Source organism: Plasmodium brasilianum, chromosome 11 (assembly GCF_023973825.1).
Source record: "Plasmodium brasilianum strain Bolivian I chromosome 11, whole genome shotgun sequence".
Lineage (NCBI taxonomy): Eukaryota > Apicomplexa > Aconoidasida > Haemosporida > Plasmodiidae > Plasmodium > Plasmodium brasilianum.
Window position 1 is genome coordinate 1276297 of NC_090124.1, and position 20503 is coordinate 1296799.

Sequence of the window (20503 nt, forward strand, 5' to 3'; positions counted from 1 at the left end):
GGTTTATTTTGTTATTTTATTTTACCATTTTAGTGATATAACGTTTTACAACTCTATCTTAGTGTTACACACTGTTATACTATTTTACTTTTATACTTTTTTGCCATTAAACTATTTTACTATTATATTATTGTACTAATTTTTTTTCTTTTTTTTTTTTTATTGCTTTTTTATTTTTGAATAAACATAGTTTATTTTTTCATTTTTATTTTGTAAATGATCATGAATACCATTTTGTCTACATCCATGTGCGTATATATAAAAACATATACATATGAATATGTACGTTCACGTAAGTATATACGTACCTTATAACGAACTATTGTTCCTGCTTCCCTTTTTAAACATATTTCCTTTTTTTTCTGAATTGAATTACGTTTTTTATATATTTTAATTAATATCAAAAAGGTATGCCTACATATTTTATAACAAATTAATCTGTCCATAAATAATCTATTACAGTTGGCTATTTAGCCCTTTATGAATATTAAAAAAAAAAAAAAAAAAATTTTTTTTCTATTTTTTAACCTTGGATTTGTGCTTAGCTGTGTTTAACAGGTTAAACTTCGTCTACCCGTTTTTCTGAGAGAATGATCTTACATAAAAAACAGAGAAGCATGCAGTGTGTTTATGCTTTTTTTTTTTTTTTTTTAAATGGTAAAGGGTATGATTAAAGCAGTAAATTGAAATGTACGAAGGGAGAACTAGTTGTTTAACCATTAGCTCGGCTATTGTAAAAAAGGAAGAAAGAAAGAATATGTATCCTTTTATACATACATTTATTCGTGTATATTATGCATTTACTTATGCATATTATGAACTCCTAAAACAGTAAGCCCACGTGTATGTACCTTCCAATTTTGATTAAATTTTATGCTACGATATTTTTTTCATTTATATTTAAACAAAATTAAATAATACTATGAAATGATGTATTTATTTTCCCTTTTACATTCACTAAATATTGGAGATACATATTTTATTCCGTGAGTGTCAGATCTAATATGGAAATTAAAAAATTAGACAAAAAAATAAAAACAAAATTACTTAAATTGGCAAAATATACAAAACAGAATGAGCAAAATAAAAGAAATAGAATGAGTAAAATATACAAAACAGAATGAGCAAAATATACAAAACAGAATGAGCAAAATAAACGAAATAGAATGAGTAAAATAAACAAAACAGAATGAGCAAAATAAACGAAATGGAATGAGAAAAATAAACGAAATGGAATGAGAAAAATAAACGAAATGGAATGAGAAAAATAAAATAAAAAGCAAATGAGTCATAATATAACGAAGAATATATCAAATGCTTAAATTAGAATTCGCTTCGATCTCAATAAAAAAAAAAAAAAAAAAAAAAATTTACCATTAGTCCCACTACTTTCAATAATTATGAATTGATTTTACTCAAAAATGTTTTACTTAAATGAATTTATTGTGTAACGAATAACTGTTGAGTCATTTTTTTTTTTTTGAAAATGATTACATTTTATTACACTTATTTTTCCCTCTATGTATGTTGACGTATATATATATATATATATATATATATATATGTATAAGCAGATATATATTTGTATATATATATTTATGTAATTATTTATACATTTAATCATTAAATTATTTATTTATTCAATTATTTGTTTTATTTTACTATTCCTTTAATTTTTCCCGTTTTCCACACACAAGTTATGGTCGTGCTTTCTCCTTTCATTGTGAGACTATTACATATTTTGTTTTTGCTCAATAAACTCCCTATTTCCTTTTGCATAAACTGCAATGATAAACATAAATGCAAAAATGGGTGTTACGTGTTAGACGATAATAAGTATGTATGCTTATGTAATGAAAATGAAAAAGGAATATACTGTACGGAAAAATGGAACGTTTGCGACAAGGATTGCAATATAATGGGAATGGACTCATCTTGTTCTATTGCCTTATGTAAAACAGGTTTATCATAAAAATAAAGCAATAATTTTAGATAAAAACGATTCTTTTATTTTTTTTTTTGATTTTTGCTTAATTTGTGCTAAACGGTATTACGTCAAATTGCGCAGTTTATTTTCCATTTTTTTTTCCTTCTTTTACATCTTCCCCTTAACATATTAAGTATATATCATTTTGCTTATTTGCTTATTTGCTTATTTCTTTAATTTATTATTATTATTTTTTTTTTTTTACAAGGGTCTTGCATACCGACTGAGAAAAGACCATTTTACAAGTGCGAGTGCGGTGCCTTCTTTAAGGGGAAAAATTGTGAAATTGAAAATAACCCTTGTTCCTTTCCAGAAACAAATCCCTGCTTAAATGGTACTTGCATCTTTATTATAAAACTTAATAGAATTATCTGTAAATGTAATAACGGGTGGACTCAAAAGGACAAACAAAACTCGAGTTTGCTGACCTGGGGAAACCAACAGGTTGAAGTGCCACCACCATGCGACGGTAATAATAAAAGAACGCCACATGAAATGAAAGCGTTAAGTATGTGTATACATTTATACATATATATACGTGTGTGCATGGGTATATAAGAGCACATATATACAAGAGCACGATGTTATTTTAGCATTTTATCATTTTATCATTTTATCATTTTATCATTTTATCATTTCATCATTTTATCATTTCATCATTTTATCATTTCATCATTTTATCATTTCATCATTTTATCATTTCATCATTTTATCATTTCATCATTTTATTATTTTATTTTTTTCTTTTTAACATTCAACAGAGCAAATTAGAAGGGGGTTGTCGAAATACGCTGTTTATCACACGCCAGGTGAATTTATTTTTTTCATTTCCTTTTTGCTTATTTTTTTCGTTCATTTTGTATCTAAATATTTATGTTCGTAGTTTTTTTTTTTTTTTTTTTTTTCTCTTCCCCGCTTTCATGATATATACATATGTGTGTATATGTATACATATATGTACATAATATATATGCACATGTTCGTTTCCTTTTCTTCCTATCGCAGCGACATACGCCATATGGTGGCTCATTTATATTATAAGCGTCTTGATCCTATTCTTATTCTGCTGTAATGTGTGTTTTAATTTTCTTTCAAATTCATTGATGAGCTATTTTACTGGGTTTAACAGTAAAAAAAAGGAATAGGGTAAGAATTTCTACCATTTCCAGATTAGCTCGTACGGACGCATTGTTACATGTGCAACTATGCGTATAACCGCACATGAATAGCTAATGTATACGCATATGTACCTATTTATATATGTATATGTATATATATGCATGTATACAGATGCAAACCCGCGTATCAGTAGCAGTTAATGAATATCCATATTTTTTATTAACATATTTTTTCGACCTATTTTGTCTCCTTAACAAAGGTAGGGACTTTGAGAATACAAGTCTAGCCGTATGCACGTACATGCAAGCGAATGGGAGGTCTTACACATATGTACATATATATATATATATATATATATATATATATATATATATATGTATACGTATACGTAACATGCACGTAGTACGTAAGAACTTCGAATTGGCTGCATTTTTTTTTTAATGCATTTATTAGCTAGTACATGGTTAATAAACTTCCACATGTACCCTTTTCCTCTTTTCCCTGTCCAACTCCTGATCATTTTTCAAAATATCTAAAATTTTATTTTTTATGGATTTGTGTCCACATATATATAGCTCACATTTGTAATAGTTAAAAAGATGCAAAAACTCTTCTTTCCTTTTAAATATTTCATCTTGAACATGAAAAGAACATCCATCCTTATTTTTATTTACAGAAAAAATGTAAGTAATATGTAAATTATGTGGATACACTTTTTTAAAATGTTCCAGTTCACTTATATATAAAATAGAGTCTTCATTATATACCCCATAAAATAAATATATAAGACCATTATAATTTGAGCTCTTATTCATATTAGTATTTTCGCAGCCTAATATTTTTTTTAAAAAAGAAATATATGGAGAAATACCAGTTCCAGTTGCCACTAAAATTAAGTTAACATTTTTTTCAACAACATCATTTGGTAAATTAAAATTTCCATGTGGTCCAGTTAAATAAATATTATCATTCTTTTTTATGTTTTCTATAAACTCTGAGCAGTAACCATATTTTAATTGTTTTATTCCATCCGTTTCATCCACATATTTATGAATCCTTATAGCTACAGATAAATTCTGTGAATTACTAGAAGATATTGAATACAATCTTGCGCAATTCTTTCGTTTTATGTTCCCCCCTTCCTTAGTGTTTGCATGTACATTATTATCACTGCAATTTTGTCCATTCACACTACTATCATTACAATTTTGTTCATTTAAAATTTTATCTTTTAACTCATCTAATTGGTTGTAATATGGTATTATTCCGCATGACTGACCTTCTATATACTGTAACATTCCATTATGATTAATTTCGAGATTATAAACATCATGTAAAGCATTTTTTCTCACTAGTTTTACCTTATCTACTACTTTGCACCTTAATGGATTTTTAACCGTGTATATATAGGAACATATATTATTCTCTTTACTGTTCCAATTTTTAAATTTTTTTTTTTTTTTTTATGTACAGTATTTCTATATAAAAATAATACTAGTTTTATCATCCTATTTTCACTATTTCTTTTTTTTATTATTCTACTATAATTTTGTCTATTCTTCTCATTTGAAAACGCCCCAGCTATTATAGCTGCTAGTATAAGCACAAGATAAAAGTTCATCTAATAAATCTGTTTCACTCTGTGTTGCAGTTTTTTAAAAATGTAGTCCCAGTGCATGGGGCTTGTGCAACACATCCATGCATATGTACATGCGCAAGTATATACGCACATGCACATATACATACGTGAACACATGGACACATGAACACATGCCCTTATACACATTTACAAACATTTATACACATTTACCATGTAGTTATCTGCACATTAAGCATATTTCCCATTTTCTAACGCTTTTTTTTTTTTTTTTTCTTATTTTTGTGCTGTTTCTTCCTCTTTTAAAAAGAAAATTATAAGATAACAGAATTAATAACATAACACACAAGCCCCTTAATGTTTTACCTTTTTTTCTTTTTTTCTTTTTTTTTTTTGAAAAAATTAATGTTATCCTTTTATAATTTTTTGATAGCCCAACTTCCTATTTCACCCTTTTTTGTTGTTGCTTCAGTGATTAACCCTTTGCGCGTTTTTGTATCTGTTGATGTATGTACGAGTGATTAAGGACCCAGGTGTGTATGCATATATAGACAAATACATACATATACATATGCGTATACATAACTTGTTCCTCCTTGCAAAATATGCCTAAATTGGAGAAGCTAAAATGAAGTTCTCCTTTTTTGCCCCTTTTTACTCTGAAATCATGTTAACTGTTAAGGTAAATATATGAATAAATCTTTTTAAAAACAAACACATTATATGCACTTTGCCTCTTTTCTGACAAATACCAATTTACTCACAGTAATATATACATATATATACAAGTATTTAATTAATTGAAAAATAAAAAAAAAAGGATATCAAGAATGCTCTTGTTTTTCTTTGATTTGATTTATTTATTTATATGTTTACCTTACAAATGATATTAAACGATATATCTTAAAAATACTATCAAGTTTCGTAGAAAAAAAAAAAAAGGAAAGTTGTTTCTATTAGTACTTACCTTAATATTAAACGTCTCTACATAATATCATTAAAAGTCGCAGCAGTTTGGTCTGTAATATTTTATTCCTGTTATTTAAAACAAAACATACAAATGGCAATTATTTTCATAACAGTGAATATAAATGTATCTATCTATCAATCTATCTATATGTATACATATCTACGCATATATAAAAATATATATACATACACATACATATACAGCAGGCGCATAATTTTTTTACGTATTCCCCCCTTTCTCAGTGTATTTTAAAAAGAAGAATACAAAAATGGCAGCTAAGGTACTGAATAGTACGTAAGCATGTACGTATGTATGCAAGTAAGGACGTATTTGAGCAAGTATGGGCGCATGTATGAAAGCATATACATATCTAAGCAGGCACTTATGTATATACATGTAAGTATATATATAAATGTGCATAGAATAAGGCCTATTTTTTTTATTTTACAATTTCACAAATAATTTGCGCAAGAATAAATTTATTTTTAAAACTGAGTTCACCATAAAACAAATCAAACTTAAAAAATAAAAAAAAAAAATAAATAAAATAAATAAAATAAATAAATAAATAAATAAATAAAATAAATAAATAAATAAAATAAATAAATAAAATAAAATAAATAAAAAAATAAATAAATAAATAAAATAAATAAATAAATAAAATAAAATAGATTAGAGTAACATAAAATAAAACTAAATTGTTTACAAATAAAAATATATATACATAAACAGTGCCATACGGATTACTATTCGATAAATAACTTCACTTATTTGACAAAATAAATGTATGATCCTTCCTCTTTTTCTAAACTGTAAAAGCTGACAGTGTATATATACATTGGCGTTGTGTACTACAAAAATTTACTTATGTACATACATAAGCATACATTCACATGTATCTTATGAATGGTATACGCTCTTTCTTCGTTCAATCAAAAGGATTTCACTAGCCACAGGTAAACGAAGCAAAATAATATAGTTGCTTACTCAACATATGCATTTATGCTTTAATATTCGCATATATATATCATATTTATATATATGCATATTTATATACATGTAATGTTAGATACATATTTGTATAAAATAAAATAAATCAATTGACTTACATTACATATAGATGTTTTTAAAAAAAAAAAAAAAAAAAAAAAATTTACAATATTTTTACAAAAAAAAAAAAACATCTTTTTTATGTGAGAAATATAAAAATGAATAACATACTAAAAAGAAAAAGAAAATTAAATAAAAAGAAAAAAAGAGAAGAAAAAAAAAGAAGAAAAAGAGAATAAAAAAAAGGAAGAAAAAAAGAATGAAAAAAAAGAAAAAAAGAGAATGAAAAAAAAGAAAAAAAGAGAATGAAAAAAAAGAAAAAAAGAGAATGAAAAATAAATAAAAAAGATTATAATAATAATAGTAACAGTAACAATAACATTAACAGTAATAATAATAATAATAATACTAATAATTGAGTTCAACTGAATGCTTGAAATTGAATCAGTGAAGTTTTAAGAACGTATTAATAACGCATTACATTCATATGTATGTATGTATGTATTTATGTATGTATGTATGTATTTATGTATGTATGTATGTATTTATGTATGTATGTATGTATGTATGTATGTATTTATGTATTTATGTATGTATGTGTATATATATATATATGTATTTATATATTTGTTAACGCCATAATTTAGTGAAGCCCTTAATATTCGCCTATTTTTAAAGTATTTAACACAACAATGATTGTAAAAATAAATCTTCAGTAATGATGTATTTTGTTTAAGGGCAGAAAGATGATAAGAAAACCAACAAATTGAAGCATTCATAAATTTGAAAAATAGCAATATATATATGTATGCATATACGTAAAATTGCATACTTGTGTATACTTATATATATAATCTTTTTTGTGAAAAAGAAAATTTGAGATAACCTGAAGTAGCATATTTTTACTGAAAAAAAAAAAAAAAAAAATTAAACATATATATGAAAAATGAATATGTTGTTTTTAGTTAATTGTAGAAAAATAATTGACAGCATATATTACTAAGCGTGCTTATTTGGAAAAACACCTTCATTTTTATATATACGTGTATATCTATATATATGTACATGTGTATGTAGATATATGGGCTTATGTATATATGTTTATACATAGATACGTACATACAAAGAAACGTACATTTGTACTTACGTAAATAGTAACATACGTACATATATTTGTGTACATATTGAAAAGTCGCGATCTGCTAGGTACCACCAAAAATATACGTGCCAAAAAACGTTACCTTCAGAACGAGGGGGAAAATGATTTCCAAGAGTAAAGAAGAACAAAAGAAATATCAAAACATTATAACCGAAAAGTTAAGGGAGTTATTGGGTGAATATGAAGTCGATATATTAACTGAGTATGTGTGGCACATGGCAGGAAATGTCAAAACAAGCAGTGAGTTTATGTGCAACGAACTCAAAGATTTTCTCGGGGATCATGTAAAGAAGCAAAAATAAAAAGAAATATATATATAACGAGTGTAACAAATTACTTACAAATAAGTTCACCCACACACCTATTTATAAAACAAATATATATGTTTGAAAATACGCATATATATGTATATATATATATATATATATATGTATATATATATTTTTACATATACATGTGTATTTACAAACATGTGCATTTACATACATGTGCATTTACATACATGCGTATTTACATACATGTGCATTTACATACATGTGCATTTACATACATGTGCATTTACATACATGTGCATTTACATACATGTGCATTTACATACATGTGAATTTACATACATGTGTATATACATACATGCGTATATACATTTGCTTCGCTTCCCAATCACGAACTGTGCAGACTACTGTTTTTGTGAACTGGTTAATGAAACTTATGAATGACATAAAGAAACAGAAAAAAATTGACAGTAGTACAAAAAATGAAAAAGCCATAAAGTCTGGAAGTACTAGAGATAGACAACTTGATGAACTATCGAGGTCTAACAAAAGCAGAGGTATGCAAAAACAAAAAACAAGAAAAAAATTAAATTTTGTCGTGTATACATTTAGTTTTTCTATGACTTTTATGTTGTGTCTTTACATTTGTGCATTGTTCATGGGCACATGTACATGTTTATGTAGGTGTGCCCATATATATTTGCGAGTATATATGTTGTTTTTAGAATTACCACACATATATACATACGTACATATATATATATATATATATATATATATTATATATATATATATATATGTAAATTTTTTTGTTTTACCTTCTACCCTTTGCAGACACCAATACAAGGCATTCAATTACGCATAGCAAAAAAACGAAAGTTTGTGCTTTTTGAGAATTTCATATTTATATATTTTGCATATTGTGTTACATATATATAAATATTAAAAGAAGAAAAAAATGGAAAAAAAATGAACGAAAAAATGAATGAAAAGATAAAGAAAAATGAACGAAAAATGAACGAAAAATAAACGAAAAATGAACGAAAAATGAACGAAAAATGAACGAAAAATGAACGAAAAATGAACGAAAAATGAACGAAAAATGAACGAAAAATGAACGAAAAATGAACGAAAAATTGAACGAAAAAAAGAAAAAGAACAAAGAACAAAGAACAAATAAGGACAAATAAAAAAAAAATAAAACAAACAAGAACGAATGATTGCAAAACAAATAAAAGCAAAAGACAGTAAAATAGGATATAAAAAAAAAGAAAAAAAAAAAATTATTAAGAAGTTAAGAAAAATAACGAAAAAATATAGTTAAATACGAAAAAATATAATTAAATACGAAAAAATATAAAAAAATATGGAAAAATGAGAATAAATAGGAAAAAATAAAAATAAATAGGAAAAAAAATATATAAATAATAATAAATGCAAAGAAAAAAAATGAAAAAAAGAAAAAAAAAAGCGTGTCGTTATATTTAATATAAAAAGTTTTAAATTTAAGCTTTATTTGAAACCATTTTTTTTTTTTTTTTTTTCAAATATTCACAATAATACATTTTTTTCATTTACTTAATTTTTTTTTTTTTTTTTTTTTTCTCCCAACCCCCCTACAAAATACCTACTTTCCAAAGGATTATGTTAGGGATTATGATACAAACAGAAGAGATTTGTCTGCTTGTAAAAGAAGATCAAGAAGCTATCTAAGTAGAAGTAGTAAGAATTCTTATAATAATGAAAAAGAATCTTTTGCAAAGAGGGTTAGCAGAAAAAGGTTTAGGAGAGGAATGAGTATTAGATCAAGTTCATCAAGTGCTGATGCTAGGAAGTTTCATTATGATAAAAATAAAATAAGAACAAAAAAAAACGATAAAGGAGCAGATATAGATAGAACAAAGTTTAAAGATAAATATCGAAAAGTTGGTAGAAGTACAAGTCGATCCTTTACGCCCAGTCGAGTCATTTATGTGGAAAAGGATAACGAAAAAAAAGAAAGAAAGAATGAAATGCTTCTGGAGAGTGAAAAAAATAAGAGCGGTAATAGGAGGATCATAACATATGACTTGTATAGCTTATAGTGTTTCATTATGTATACAAGTTTACCATATGTTTACGTATCACTGTGTGCATGTATGTACCCATGCATCAAGTTTTTTTTGTACCCTGCTAAACATTAGTCCAACAAAATATTCATCATGTGTGAAATATTTGTACAATTTTTTCTTTTTTTTTCCCTTTATTTGTCAGAACCTGAAGAAAGGAAATTAAATGACAATACCGATGAATGTAATTCTAATGAAAAAAAAAACAAAGCTATTTTGAAGTAATTTTTCACAAGAAAAAAAAAAAAAAAATTAATAATACATACGAAACTGTATTACTATGTATCCTCAAACAATTTTACTTTTGAATCAAACTTTACGATAAATATAGTCCCCTTTCTTATATATGCGTTCTTACAAAATTGCTCATCCATTCTGTTTATTCTTGTCCTTTTTTTAGGCCCAATCCACGTTTTGTTGGAGATAAACCTGTTCCTTATTTGCAACCTGCAGCACCTGGTAAGTGAATAAAACGTGTGCATTTGAACTTAGACGTGTGTGTATACATATACGTATGGGTGTGTATATATGTATTTATTTGTGTGTATATGTTTACGTATGGTTGTGTATATATATATATATATCATTTGTATGGCTTTCTCGTTGCGTGTTAGTTTTTGCCAAGTGCCCATTTATATATCCTTGTTTTTACCCCCTTTAGGTGTAAACAATCAAGAGATGCAAACTTACCATATGAACTACCCATATGAAAACATGCATGGCCCCCTCAATTACGAAAAGAGAATAAACACAGTAGGGAATTATTACCAAGGAAATTACTTGATGAATGAACAAAGGGATGTAGATAATAATATGAACAATAATATTATTAGTAACAGTAGTAATAATAATAGCAATAATACTTATATGTCCAGCAATATGAGTAATAATTTTTTTAATCCGCGATATTCAAATAACTATAACATGCAACAAAAAAACATAAATTTCAAAATGAATATGAACAAGTCAACTCCTCCACCAAATTTTTTGAACACAAATAGATTTCCTAATAATATGAACAATAGTAACAATTATATATATCAGAAAAGTAAAATGATGAATGTTAATATTCCGAAAGCCCCAAACAATGATAGAATTAATCCACCAATTTATCCAAAGCAAATTAATAACATGTTAAATGTTAGGAGTCAACAAAACATGAGCAGCAATACCATTGGTAGCTTGAGTAATAATAATAATAATTTTATTGATACGAAGCAAATCCAACAGCATCTTTATGGGCCCAATGGAAATAAACAGAAAATATTTAACCAAGGCCAAGTCCATCCGGACATACCAGCAATAAGAACGCAGGCACCTTACATCACTCATCCGTTAAATCAAAATTTATCATCCCACCATAATATACAAAATGTTCATCTTAATAATAATAGTAGTAACACTCATGAAAAAATCAGTTTTACCAATGATTCAAAAAATCTGGAATTATCTCAAGTACAAACGCAATTTGTTCAAGGGAAGGACTACAACACCCCGAATATGGCTAACACGAATATGGCTAACACGAATACAGCTAACACGAATACAGCTAACACGAATACAGCTAACCCTAATGCAGGTACATTGATATGATTATGTTCAATATCCATAACTTTGCAAAGGGGGAAAATGGGGAGAGTAGAGGGAGAGCATTTTGCGACCCTACGGAATATTGACCTATGGATTTTTTTCCCTTAATGTTACGTGTGCACCTGAGTTCTGTTGTGCATATATGTTCGTTTATCTATTTATTTACGTGTGCGTGTATATATATACATATATGTATATATGTACGTACCTTCTTTTTTGTCCGTAGAAGGAAACCAAATTGTACAGTCTGAGAATGCAGGGGATAATGCGAATGCCATTGTGAAGGTAAAAATGGGAAGAAAGTTATAGTGCGAAGTTTATCTTACTTTTATTTGTAGAACTTTATTATACCGTGTTATGCTTTATTATATATATATATATATATATTTTTTTTTTTTTTTTTTGTAATTTTTTAACAGATTCCCAAAAAGTGCCACTATTTGCCCAACTGCCAATACGGGGATAAATGTCGTTATATACATCCCATCGAAAACGTAATTTTTTTTTTTTTTAAATATTTGTATTCGCTTATTAGGTGTTCATATTCTTATTGCATTCATGTATTTACGTAGATTTGTTGACGGAGTGCTCATATTTGCATACCTGTACAATTGTTACATATGTATTACATTTCTTTCTTTTTTTTTTTTTTTTTTTTCTGCTTTCCTTCTTATTAGTGTAGAAATTGGCCTTTCTGTGCCTTCGGATCGGAGTGCATATATATTCATCCAAATGTCCCTTGCAAATTTGGTAGTATTAAAAGAGGAAGAAGGAATAAGATAAGAATTTTTATTTTGATTTTAGCATTCTGTGTGCCAGCATATATTTTGTTATTGTATCGCATGATGTGGTATCAAATTGAATTTATTTATTTTTTTGTTTTTCTATACCACAGGAATGTACTGCGCCAATTATTACTGTAACTATTCCCATGACCATGTGGACACAACGGTAATAAAGCAAAATACGATACTTAAATTAACTTTTATTTTTCATGTTTTTATTTTGTCCGAATTGTGTTATTGCTCATTAGTTTTCATTTCTATGTAAGCGCACAAGTGTATGTATATATGAATATACATATGCACATACATATGTATATATACATGTGTGCACAAACATATACATACGTATACATCCCTACATATACATATGTCCGTTGACACGTACAGAACCTGCCGGAAATAGGGACGAACGGATACTTTTTGAACAAAAAATTAATAAACAGTAATCAGAAAACGGTTGATGGTAATGCCAATTTTGATGACAAGGTGGCTCAAATTTCAATTAGCATGCCCAAAACACCTCCGGAGATGAGAAAGGATAAAAATAAAACAGAGTACAATGAGAATGAATACATCGAGAATATAATAGAAAGTGAAAAAGCAGATGAAAAGTATGACGTAAATAATGAACAACAAAGTCAGAATGATTACAGAATGGAAATAATAAGAGAACAGAATCAAGAGAATGGACAAGAAGTCCATAACTTAAAGCAAATTAGAGAAGAGAGCTTTATTTTTCAAAATAATGATGAAAATACAAATTATTTTGCACATGACAATTTAGGGAATGCAGTAGTAGATACAAAGGAAAATGAAGCAGTTGATTATAACTGTTTTGATATTGTAATAGATCCAGAGAATTTAAAGGGGAAAAATGTTTCAACTGAGTTGAACGAGGGAGATCCCATAAATGGGGCTGGAAATAATTAACAAGAGGATGACATAAAAAAGAGAAAAAAAAAAAAAAAAAAAAAAAAAAAAAAAAAAAAAAAAAAAAAAAAAACAAAAAAAAGAACAAAAAAAAAAAAACAATAAAACAATAAAACAATAAAACAATAAAACAATAAAACAATAAAACAATAAAACAAAATTACCTTTTTTAATATTCAACATTGCTAAATAATTCACAGTTATTTTTAATTTTAAAAGAAAATTTCTACATTTTTTCATTCGTAACGCGTGTGCATGCTTTTTAATTTTTTTTTTTTACTTTATTCCTTTTTTATTAGTTCTTAAGCAGTTACCCGTGTGCATATATATGCTTAATCATGTAAACACCTAAACATGTAAAAATGTAGATATGCATTTATTCTTTCATTCATTTGCACTCTTAGTATCTAATTAGGAATGTATGTTAACCTTTTTTTATTTCATTTTTGCAAATTTCGTTTTTTGTAAAAATAGTTTCCATTCTATATATTACCTTCATTTTACATTTTTTTTTTAAAAGATTTAAAATTTTTACTTGTAACCTATAGAACCGGAATAAAACTTGAAAATTATCTAAAATATATATTTTTTTTTTTTTTTATATTAGAAATGTATTTTCCCTCTAGAGATATATTTTATTTGTAGAATTATTATTATGCCTTATACGTTACATATATATATATTTATATTCATAACAAGAATATAAATATATATTATGTACACATCCATAAACGAAAATAAACCCTTTTTTTACAGACATTTCTGTAAAAACAAAGCTTGAAAAAACAATTTTATTTTAACTCGTTGAAAGCCCCGTGCATGTATTTCTAGTCTCGCTAAAATACATAATATATACATTATAAATAATAAAGAATTCCTTTGTCCTCAGATTTCCCTCGACCTTTTTTTTCTGAAAAAAATTAAATTAAAACTACATCAAAGCTACATCAATACGTATCCATAAATAGCATTCAGAGGTGTGAACATGTAACAATAATTTACATTACGAAATCAAATGGCGTTATATATTTGGTAATATACTCTCAATTAGTTATAAAAATAGCGTAATAATAAAAAAGAAGAAAAAGGTGAAACTAAACTAAAGAGAAAACATACACACTTCTATAAAATCTTATCGTTTAGAAAACTGTAAAAAGTATTTTTGATGCTCATTTATCGTATATTTAGGTGGAGCTATTAAGCCGTTACATTCTTATTTGCACATATTGCATGTGGATGCACATGTATATATATATATATATATATATATATTTATTTATTTATATTTATATACATATATATGTTTATATGTGTACATCCATATATATTTACATACAAACATTCGTGAGCACCATACATAGACGTAGGTTAAATTATTTCCTCTCCGCTTTTAGCATTCGTAAAAATTCTAAGGTACTAATAGCATGAGCACATACGGCACTCTGCTGAAGGTAACATCTTTTGGTGAAAGTCATGGAAAAGCAGTGGGGTGTGTTATTGATGGATTTCTGGCAAACATCGAAATAGATTTTGAATTAATTCAAAAACAGTTAAATAGAAGAAGACCAAATCAATCAAAATTGACAAGTAATAGAAATGAAAATGATAAATTGGTCATCTTATCAGGATTTGATGAAAATAAAACATTAGGAACTCCAATAACTTTTTTAATATACAACGAGGATATAAAAAAAGAAAATTATTCCCCGTTCATAAATATACCAAGACCAGGTCATGGAGATTATACTTATTTTATGAAATATCATGTCAAAAATAAAAGTGGAAGTAGCAGATTTTCTGGAAGAGAAACAGTAACAAGAGTAGCAGCTGGTGCTTGTATAGAACAATGGCTACTAAATTTTTACAATTGCAAAATTGTTTGTTATGTACATTCTGTGGGAAATATAAAATTACCTGATCATGTCAGCAAAAAATTGGAAAAATATGCTCCTTCCAGAGATTTAGTTGATACTTATGGATGTGTTAAATATAATGAAAAAAAAAAGATATTTATGGATTGTTTTAATAGCATATACGATATTAATGGAATATTAATAGATAAAAATGTAAATAAGCAGAATGCTTTCGATCATTTAACACATTTTGAGAAAAAAAAGGGGCTAGAAGGCAGCTATTATGGTAATAATGGGAATAATATTAATAAATATAACAATTATAAAGACGATAATAATGGTAATAATAATGGCAATAATAATAGCAATAATAATGGCAATAATAATAGCAATAATAATGGAAATAATAATAATAATGATTATTATTATTATAATAATAACAACGATAGTAACAATAGCTATAATAGATACAATAGTAACAGTAGTAACAATATCAATAATAGCAACTCTGATGAGCACGAAAACGAGTGGACAGTTTTGCAAACAAGGTGTCCTCATCCGTACACAGCAGTACAAATTTCTTCTTATATTTTTAAATTAAAAAGTAAGGGTGATAGTGTAGGAGGAATAGCAACGTGCGTTATTAAAAATATTCCTATTGGCATTGGAGAGCCAATTTTTGATAAAATAGAAGCTGAGCTAGCTAAAATAATTTTATCCATTCCAGCAATAAAAGGTATTGAATTTGGCAGCGGTTTTAATGGCACATATATGCTCGGATCACAACATAACGATTTATTTATTCCGCTCGATGAAATGGAACATAGTGAAAATAACAAAAATGAGCAAAATGTAAAAAGTGTACAATGTGTACAAAATTATAAAAATGAGAAAAATGACAAAAATTGCGAAAATATTCAAAAGAGCCAATATATTCAAAATGGCCAAAACGAAACTAAAAAGAATATACACAGTAACTTTAAAAAAAGGGAAGAAGAAAGTGAAAATTATTGGGATAAAAAGGAGGAAATTGTTTTCGATGAAAATAATTTCGATAGTGCACATAAAAATATCGAAGCCTCGAATGACGACAGCAATATGACCAATAAACATAAATTATTAATTACAAAAACGAACAATTGTGGTGGTATATTAGCTGGAATAACTACAGGAAATAATATTATTTTCAGATCAGCAATAAAGCCAGTCTCTTCAATACAAATAGAAAAAGAGACAAGTAATTTTTATGGAAAAATTTGCAAGTTAAGTGTGAAAGGTATGCATGATTGCTGCATTTTACCCAGATTACCTCCCATAATTGAGTCTTCATCTTCTATTGTAATTGGAGATATGATTTTAAGGCAAATAGCAAAATATGGAGAGAAAAATTTACCTACATTAGGCGTTTATAAGTAAATTATGACAATGGTGCTCGCAAAAAAAAAAAAAAGAAAAAAAAAAGAAAAAAGGAAAAAAAGAAAAAAAAAAGAAAAAAAGAAAAAAAGAAAAAAAAAAGAAAAAACGAAAATGCAGTAAGTTAATTATATATGTACACAAACAGAATATGTACATTTATACACATATATGTAAATATATACAAAAACGCATGTATTTACATATATAAACATAAACACATATATGTAAATATATATACACATAAACATGTATAAATGAAAGTATACCACGAAGCATGCATATGTAAAAATATACCCCAAAGCATGCATATGTAAAAATATACCCCAAAGCATGCATATGTAAAAATATACCCCAAAGCATGCATATGTAAAATTGTACACACTAATATGTATATGAACAGATATACAAACAAAAATGTATATGTGAAGATATACCCAAAACATGCATATGTAAAGATATACCCCAAAACATGCATATGTAAAGATATACCCCAAAACATGCGCATGTAAAGTTATACGCACAAATACGTATATGTACACATATGTAAACAAATACATATATGTATACATATGTAAACAAACACTTATATGTACAGATATGCTAACGAACACGTTATGTACAAATATACAGGCAAATACACATATATACAGATACACAAACAAACACATATATGTCCATCCATATACACAAACAAACACATATATGTCCATATATACAAACAAATACCGATATGTACAGATGTACACACATATGGGTATTTGTACATGTAAACACACAAACCGTAAACGTAAATATATACCCCAAAACAGGTATATCCACAGATATGCAAAGAAACAAGTATATGTACAGATATACAAACGAATATGCATATGTAGAGATACACACACAAGCAGTATACATAAAGATATACTCCAAAACATGAATACGTCAAGATATACACACAAACATGTATATATACAGATATGCAAACAAACATGTATATATAAAGATATACAAACAAACTTGTATATGTACTTATGTACACACGAATGGGTATGGGTACATATAAACAAACAAACCGTATATTTAAAGATTTACCCCCAAAAGAAGTATTGTACAAATATGCAAACAAACAAGTATATGTACGTACATACAAACGAATACGTACATGTACAGATACAAACACAAAAAGTATATATAAAGATATACTCCAAAACATTAATAGTTAAAGGTATACACACAAAGGGGTATGTGTATATATATATGCCTGTTTCAACCTCCTTTTCCCATTATGCTTTAATAATTTTTTTTTAAGATAAAATTTAGGAAACATAAATTTATTCTTTAAAATATAAGTAATATTATTCCACATGCTACTTATTATTTTTTTTGCATGGACATTTAATAAAAGAACGTGAAAATATAACAGGAAAGAAAGAAAAAAAAATAAAAATATTAGATATATATATATATACAGTATAAAAAGCGGAAAGAACAATATTATATTATTTTGTTCATATATGGGAAATGTAAAAGTATATATAAAAAAAAAAGAAAAAGAAAGCGTACATAAAAATACGTAAACTTTTGCTATTAATTGTACATTTTTTCTGTGGACTTACGAAGTCTTTTATGTTCATGGAAGAAATAATCATGCAAATTTTAATAATTTTCCATATTGTTCAATTTTAAAAAAGATTTATGATATATATGAGTAGCTTATCATAACATGTGTAAAAATACTAATTTTAGTATATTTCAAAACTATCAATTATTTGAACTACCTATCGTAATAAGATATAAAATATCTATCAAAATATGAAAAGTACGTTAAAAAAAAAAATTCAGCTAAAAAGTTATATATTCTTAATATCTCACTAGAAAATGGTGTAAGGTATATATATATATATATATTTATGCGTGTGTGTGATATGTTTTTAAGGTAATTGCATATTAAAAATTAATTAATTTTATAAACAACAGAGTATTCATAGTTTAAGTGAAAGTTCGTTATCAGGGAAAAATATGTGTATATATTTAAAAGAAGAAAAAACAATCAAACATTTATAAAAAGGGCATATTCAATGAATCATAAAAAATATAAGCAAAAAAAACATAAATGGGGAATTTATTTATTGAAATTTATATTTACACATATAGGAGATATATTTCTATGGTATATGGAAAAGTTACATTATTATGTATAAAATATTATACAAAAGCATCAATTATGGTTATAACAGTAGTACTATCCCTCTTGGAATTTAACACATTCGAGAAAAACATTTGTAAAAAATATTATATATTAAAGCATTAACTTAAAAACATTATGTGTCTTGAAAATTCGTCTAAAAAATGGAAAAAAAAAAAAAAAAAAGAATAATTGAATGAATGAATAAATAAATTAATGCATGCATGAATGAATGAACAAGTGAATGAATAAAACTATATTATTAAGTATATAAAATTGTTCTACTTAAATATGATACACACTGTATCTGAGAACTCGTGATGCCACGTCAGAAAACAAAAGATAAAATAAACGAAGCGTAAATGTATTGTATGCTTATTGTGGAAATAAGTCCGCATAAATAAATACTGTATCCACGTATTAATATGAGTTGTTAAGTAATTTTATACTATCTTAAAAAGGTACTATATAAAAGCAAATGTAAATAGCTCTCAAATTTGCTTTGCTCAAAAAGTAATATTTTTTTAGTGAAATAAATACGAAGATATGCATATATATACACATATACCTTTATGTCATATATATAGTACTTTTTGAAAACACGTTACACAGTTACATCCGTTTTAAGAGTTCTATAATTTACCTAAGGAAATATGTATGCATATATATATATATATATATATATATATATGTATGTATGTATGTATGTATGTATGTATGTATGTATGTATGTATGTATGTATGTATGTATGTATGTATGTATGTATGTATGTATGTATGTATGTATGTATGTATGTATGTATGTATGTATGTTATTGTACAATTTATATATAATTTTATCGCACTAGCTTCCCGTTTTTGAAGTGCTAAAAATTAATTTTTATGAAATTATTGTATTGTTATATTTTCATTTTACAGTGTACTTCACTACAAATAAATAAAAGTAAATTAATTGCTAATTAAAAAAATTTATACAAATAATTTAGACACTTTTATAAGTGTTTATCATATATATACATACATATTTATTAATATTATATATATATATATGTACATGTACATGTACATGTACGCAAGAATATCGATATATCATTTGTTAAAACTATTGATTTCTTCTTATATGCGCACAAAAATATACTGGGTAAACCTTGCATGCAAAATTGTGTATTTGTCTTCTATATTTTTTTTTTTATTTTTAGAAATTTTTTACATCATAAATGTTTTAAAAACAAATAAATATATATTTTATGTATTTTATTTTCATAATAAATTACTATATATTAGTATACTTAGAAAATGACATTGGATACAGTTTTTTCAATTATTTTCTTAAAGGAATTTAAATATTCAGTTTTATATGTTATTTATTTTTTAAATGATGTTTAATTTCTTTCTTTTTCTTAAACAAATTATAAATTAAGGATTTTTTCAAATTTCAGTTAACAATTTTAATTTTTTTTTTAATTTATAATTTTTATTTTTAAACGAGAGCAATGC

The 20503-nt window shown here is 26.1% G+C and overlaps 4 protein-coding genes across 4 annotated transcripts; 3 read left to right on the forward strand and 1 right to left on the reverse strand.

The window, feature by feature from the left end:
• Positions 1–1699: 1699 nt before the first annotated feature.
• MKS88_003741 (EGF-like membrane protein) lies at positions 1700–3132 on the forward strand (the record flags this gene model as incomplete). Its single annotated transcript, XM_067216861.1, has 4 exons — positions 1700–1952; positions 2196–2495; positions 2749–2796; positions 2993–3132. The coding sequence occupies 4 exons, from the start codon at positions 1700–1702 to the stop codon at positions 3130–3132; spliced, it is 741 nt and encodes a 246-aa protein (XP_067072553.1).
• Positions 3133–3570: 438 nt separating this feature from the next.
• Positions 3571–4951, reverse strand: MKS88_003742 (ferredoxin--NADP reductase; the record flags this gene model as incomplete). Its single annotated transcript, XM_067216862.1, has 2 exons — positions 3571–4486; positions 4917–4951. 2 exons carry the CDS (start codon positions 4949–4951, stop codon positions 3571–3573), a joined length of 951 nt encoding a protein of 316 aa, XP_067072554.1.
• A 3032-nt stretch (positions 4952–7983) lies between these two features.
• On the forward strand, positions 7984–13567 carry MKS88_003743 (nuclear polyadenylated RNA-binding protein NAB2; the record flags this gene model as incomplete). The annotated part of the gene is made up of 12 exons (XM_067216863.1): positions 7984–8166; positions 8558–8711; positions 8989–9032; positions 9795–10197; positions 10408–10483; positions 10663–10721; positions 10924–11841; positions 12079–12137; positions 12272–12346; positions 12530–12602; positions 12748–12803; positions 13025–13567. The coding sequence occupies 12 exons, from the start codon at positions 7984–7986 to the stop codon at positions 13565–13567; spliced, it is 2643 nt and encodes an 880-aa protein (XP_067072555.1).
• Positions 13568–14991: 1424 nt separating this feature from the next.
• On the forward strand, positions 14992–16836 carry MKS88_003744 (chorismate synthase; the record flags this gene model as incomplete). The annotated part of the gene is made up of 1 exon (XM_067216864.1): positions 14992–16836. The coding sequence occupies one exon, from the start codon at positions 14992–14994 to the stop codon at positions 16834–16836; it is 1845 nt and encodes a 614-aa protein (XP_067072556.1).
• Between the last annotated feature and the right edge of the window lie 3667 nt (positions 16837–20503).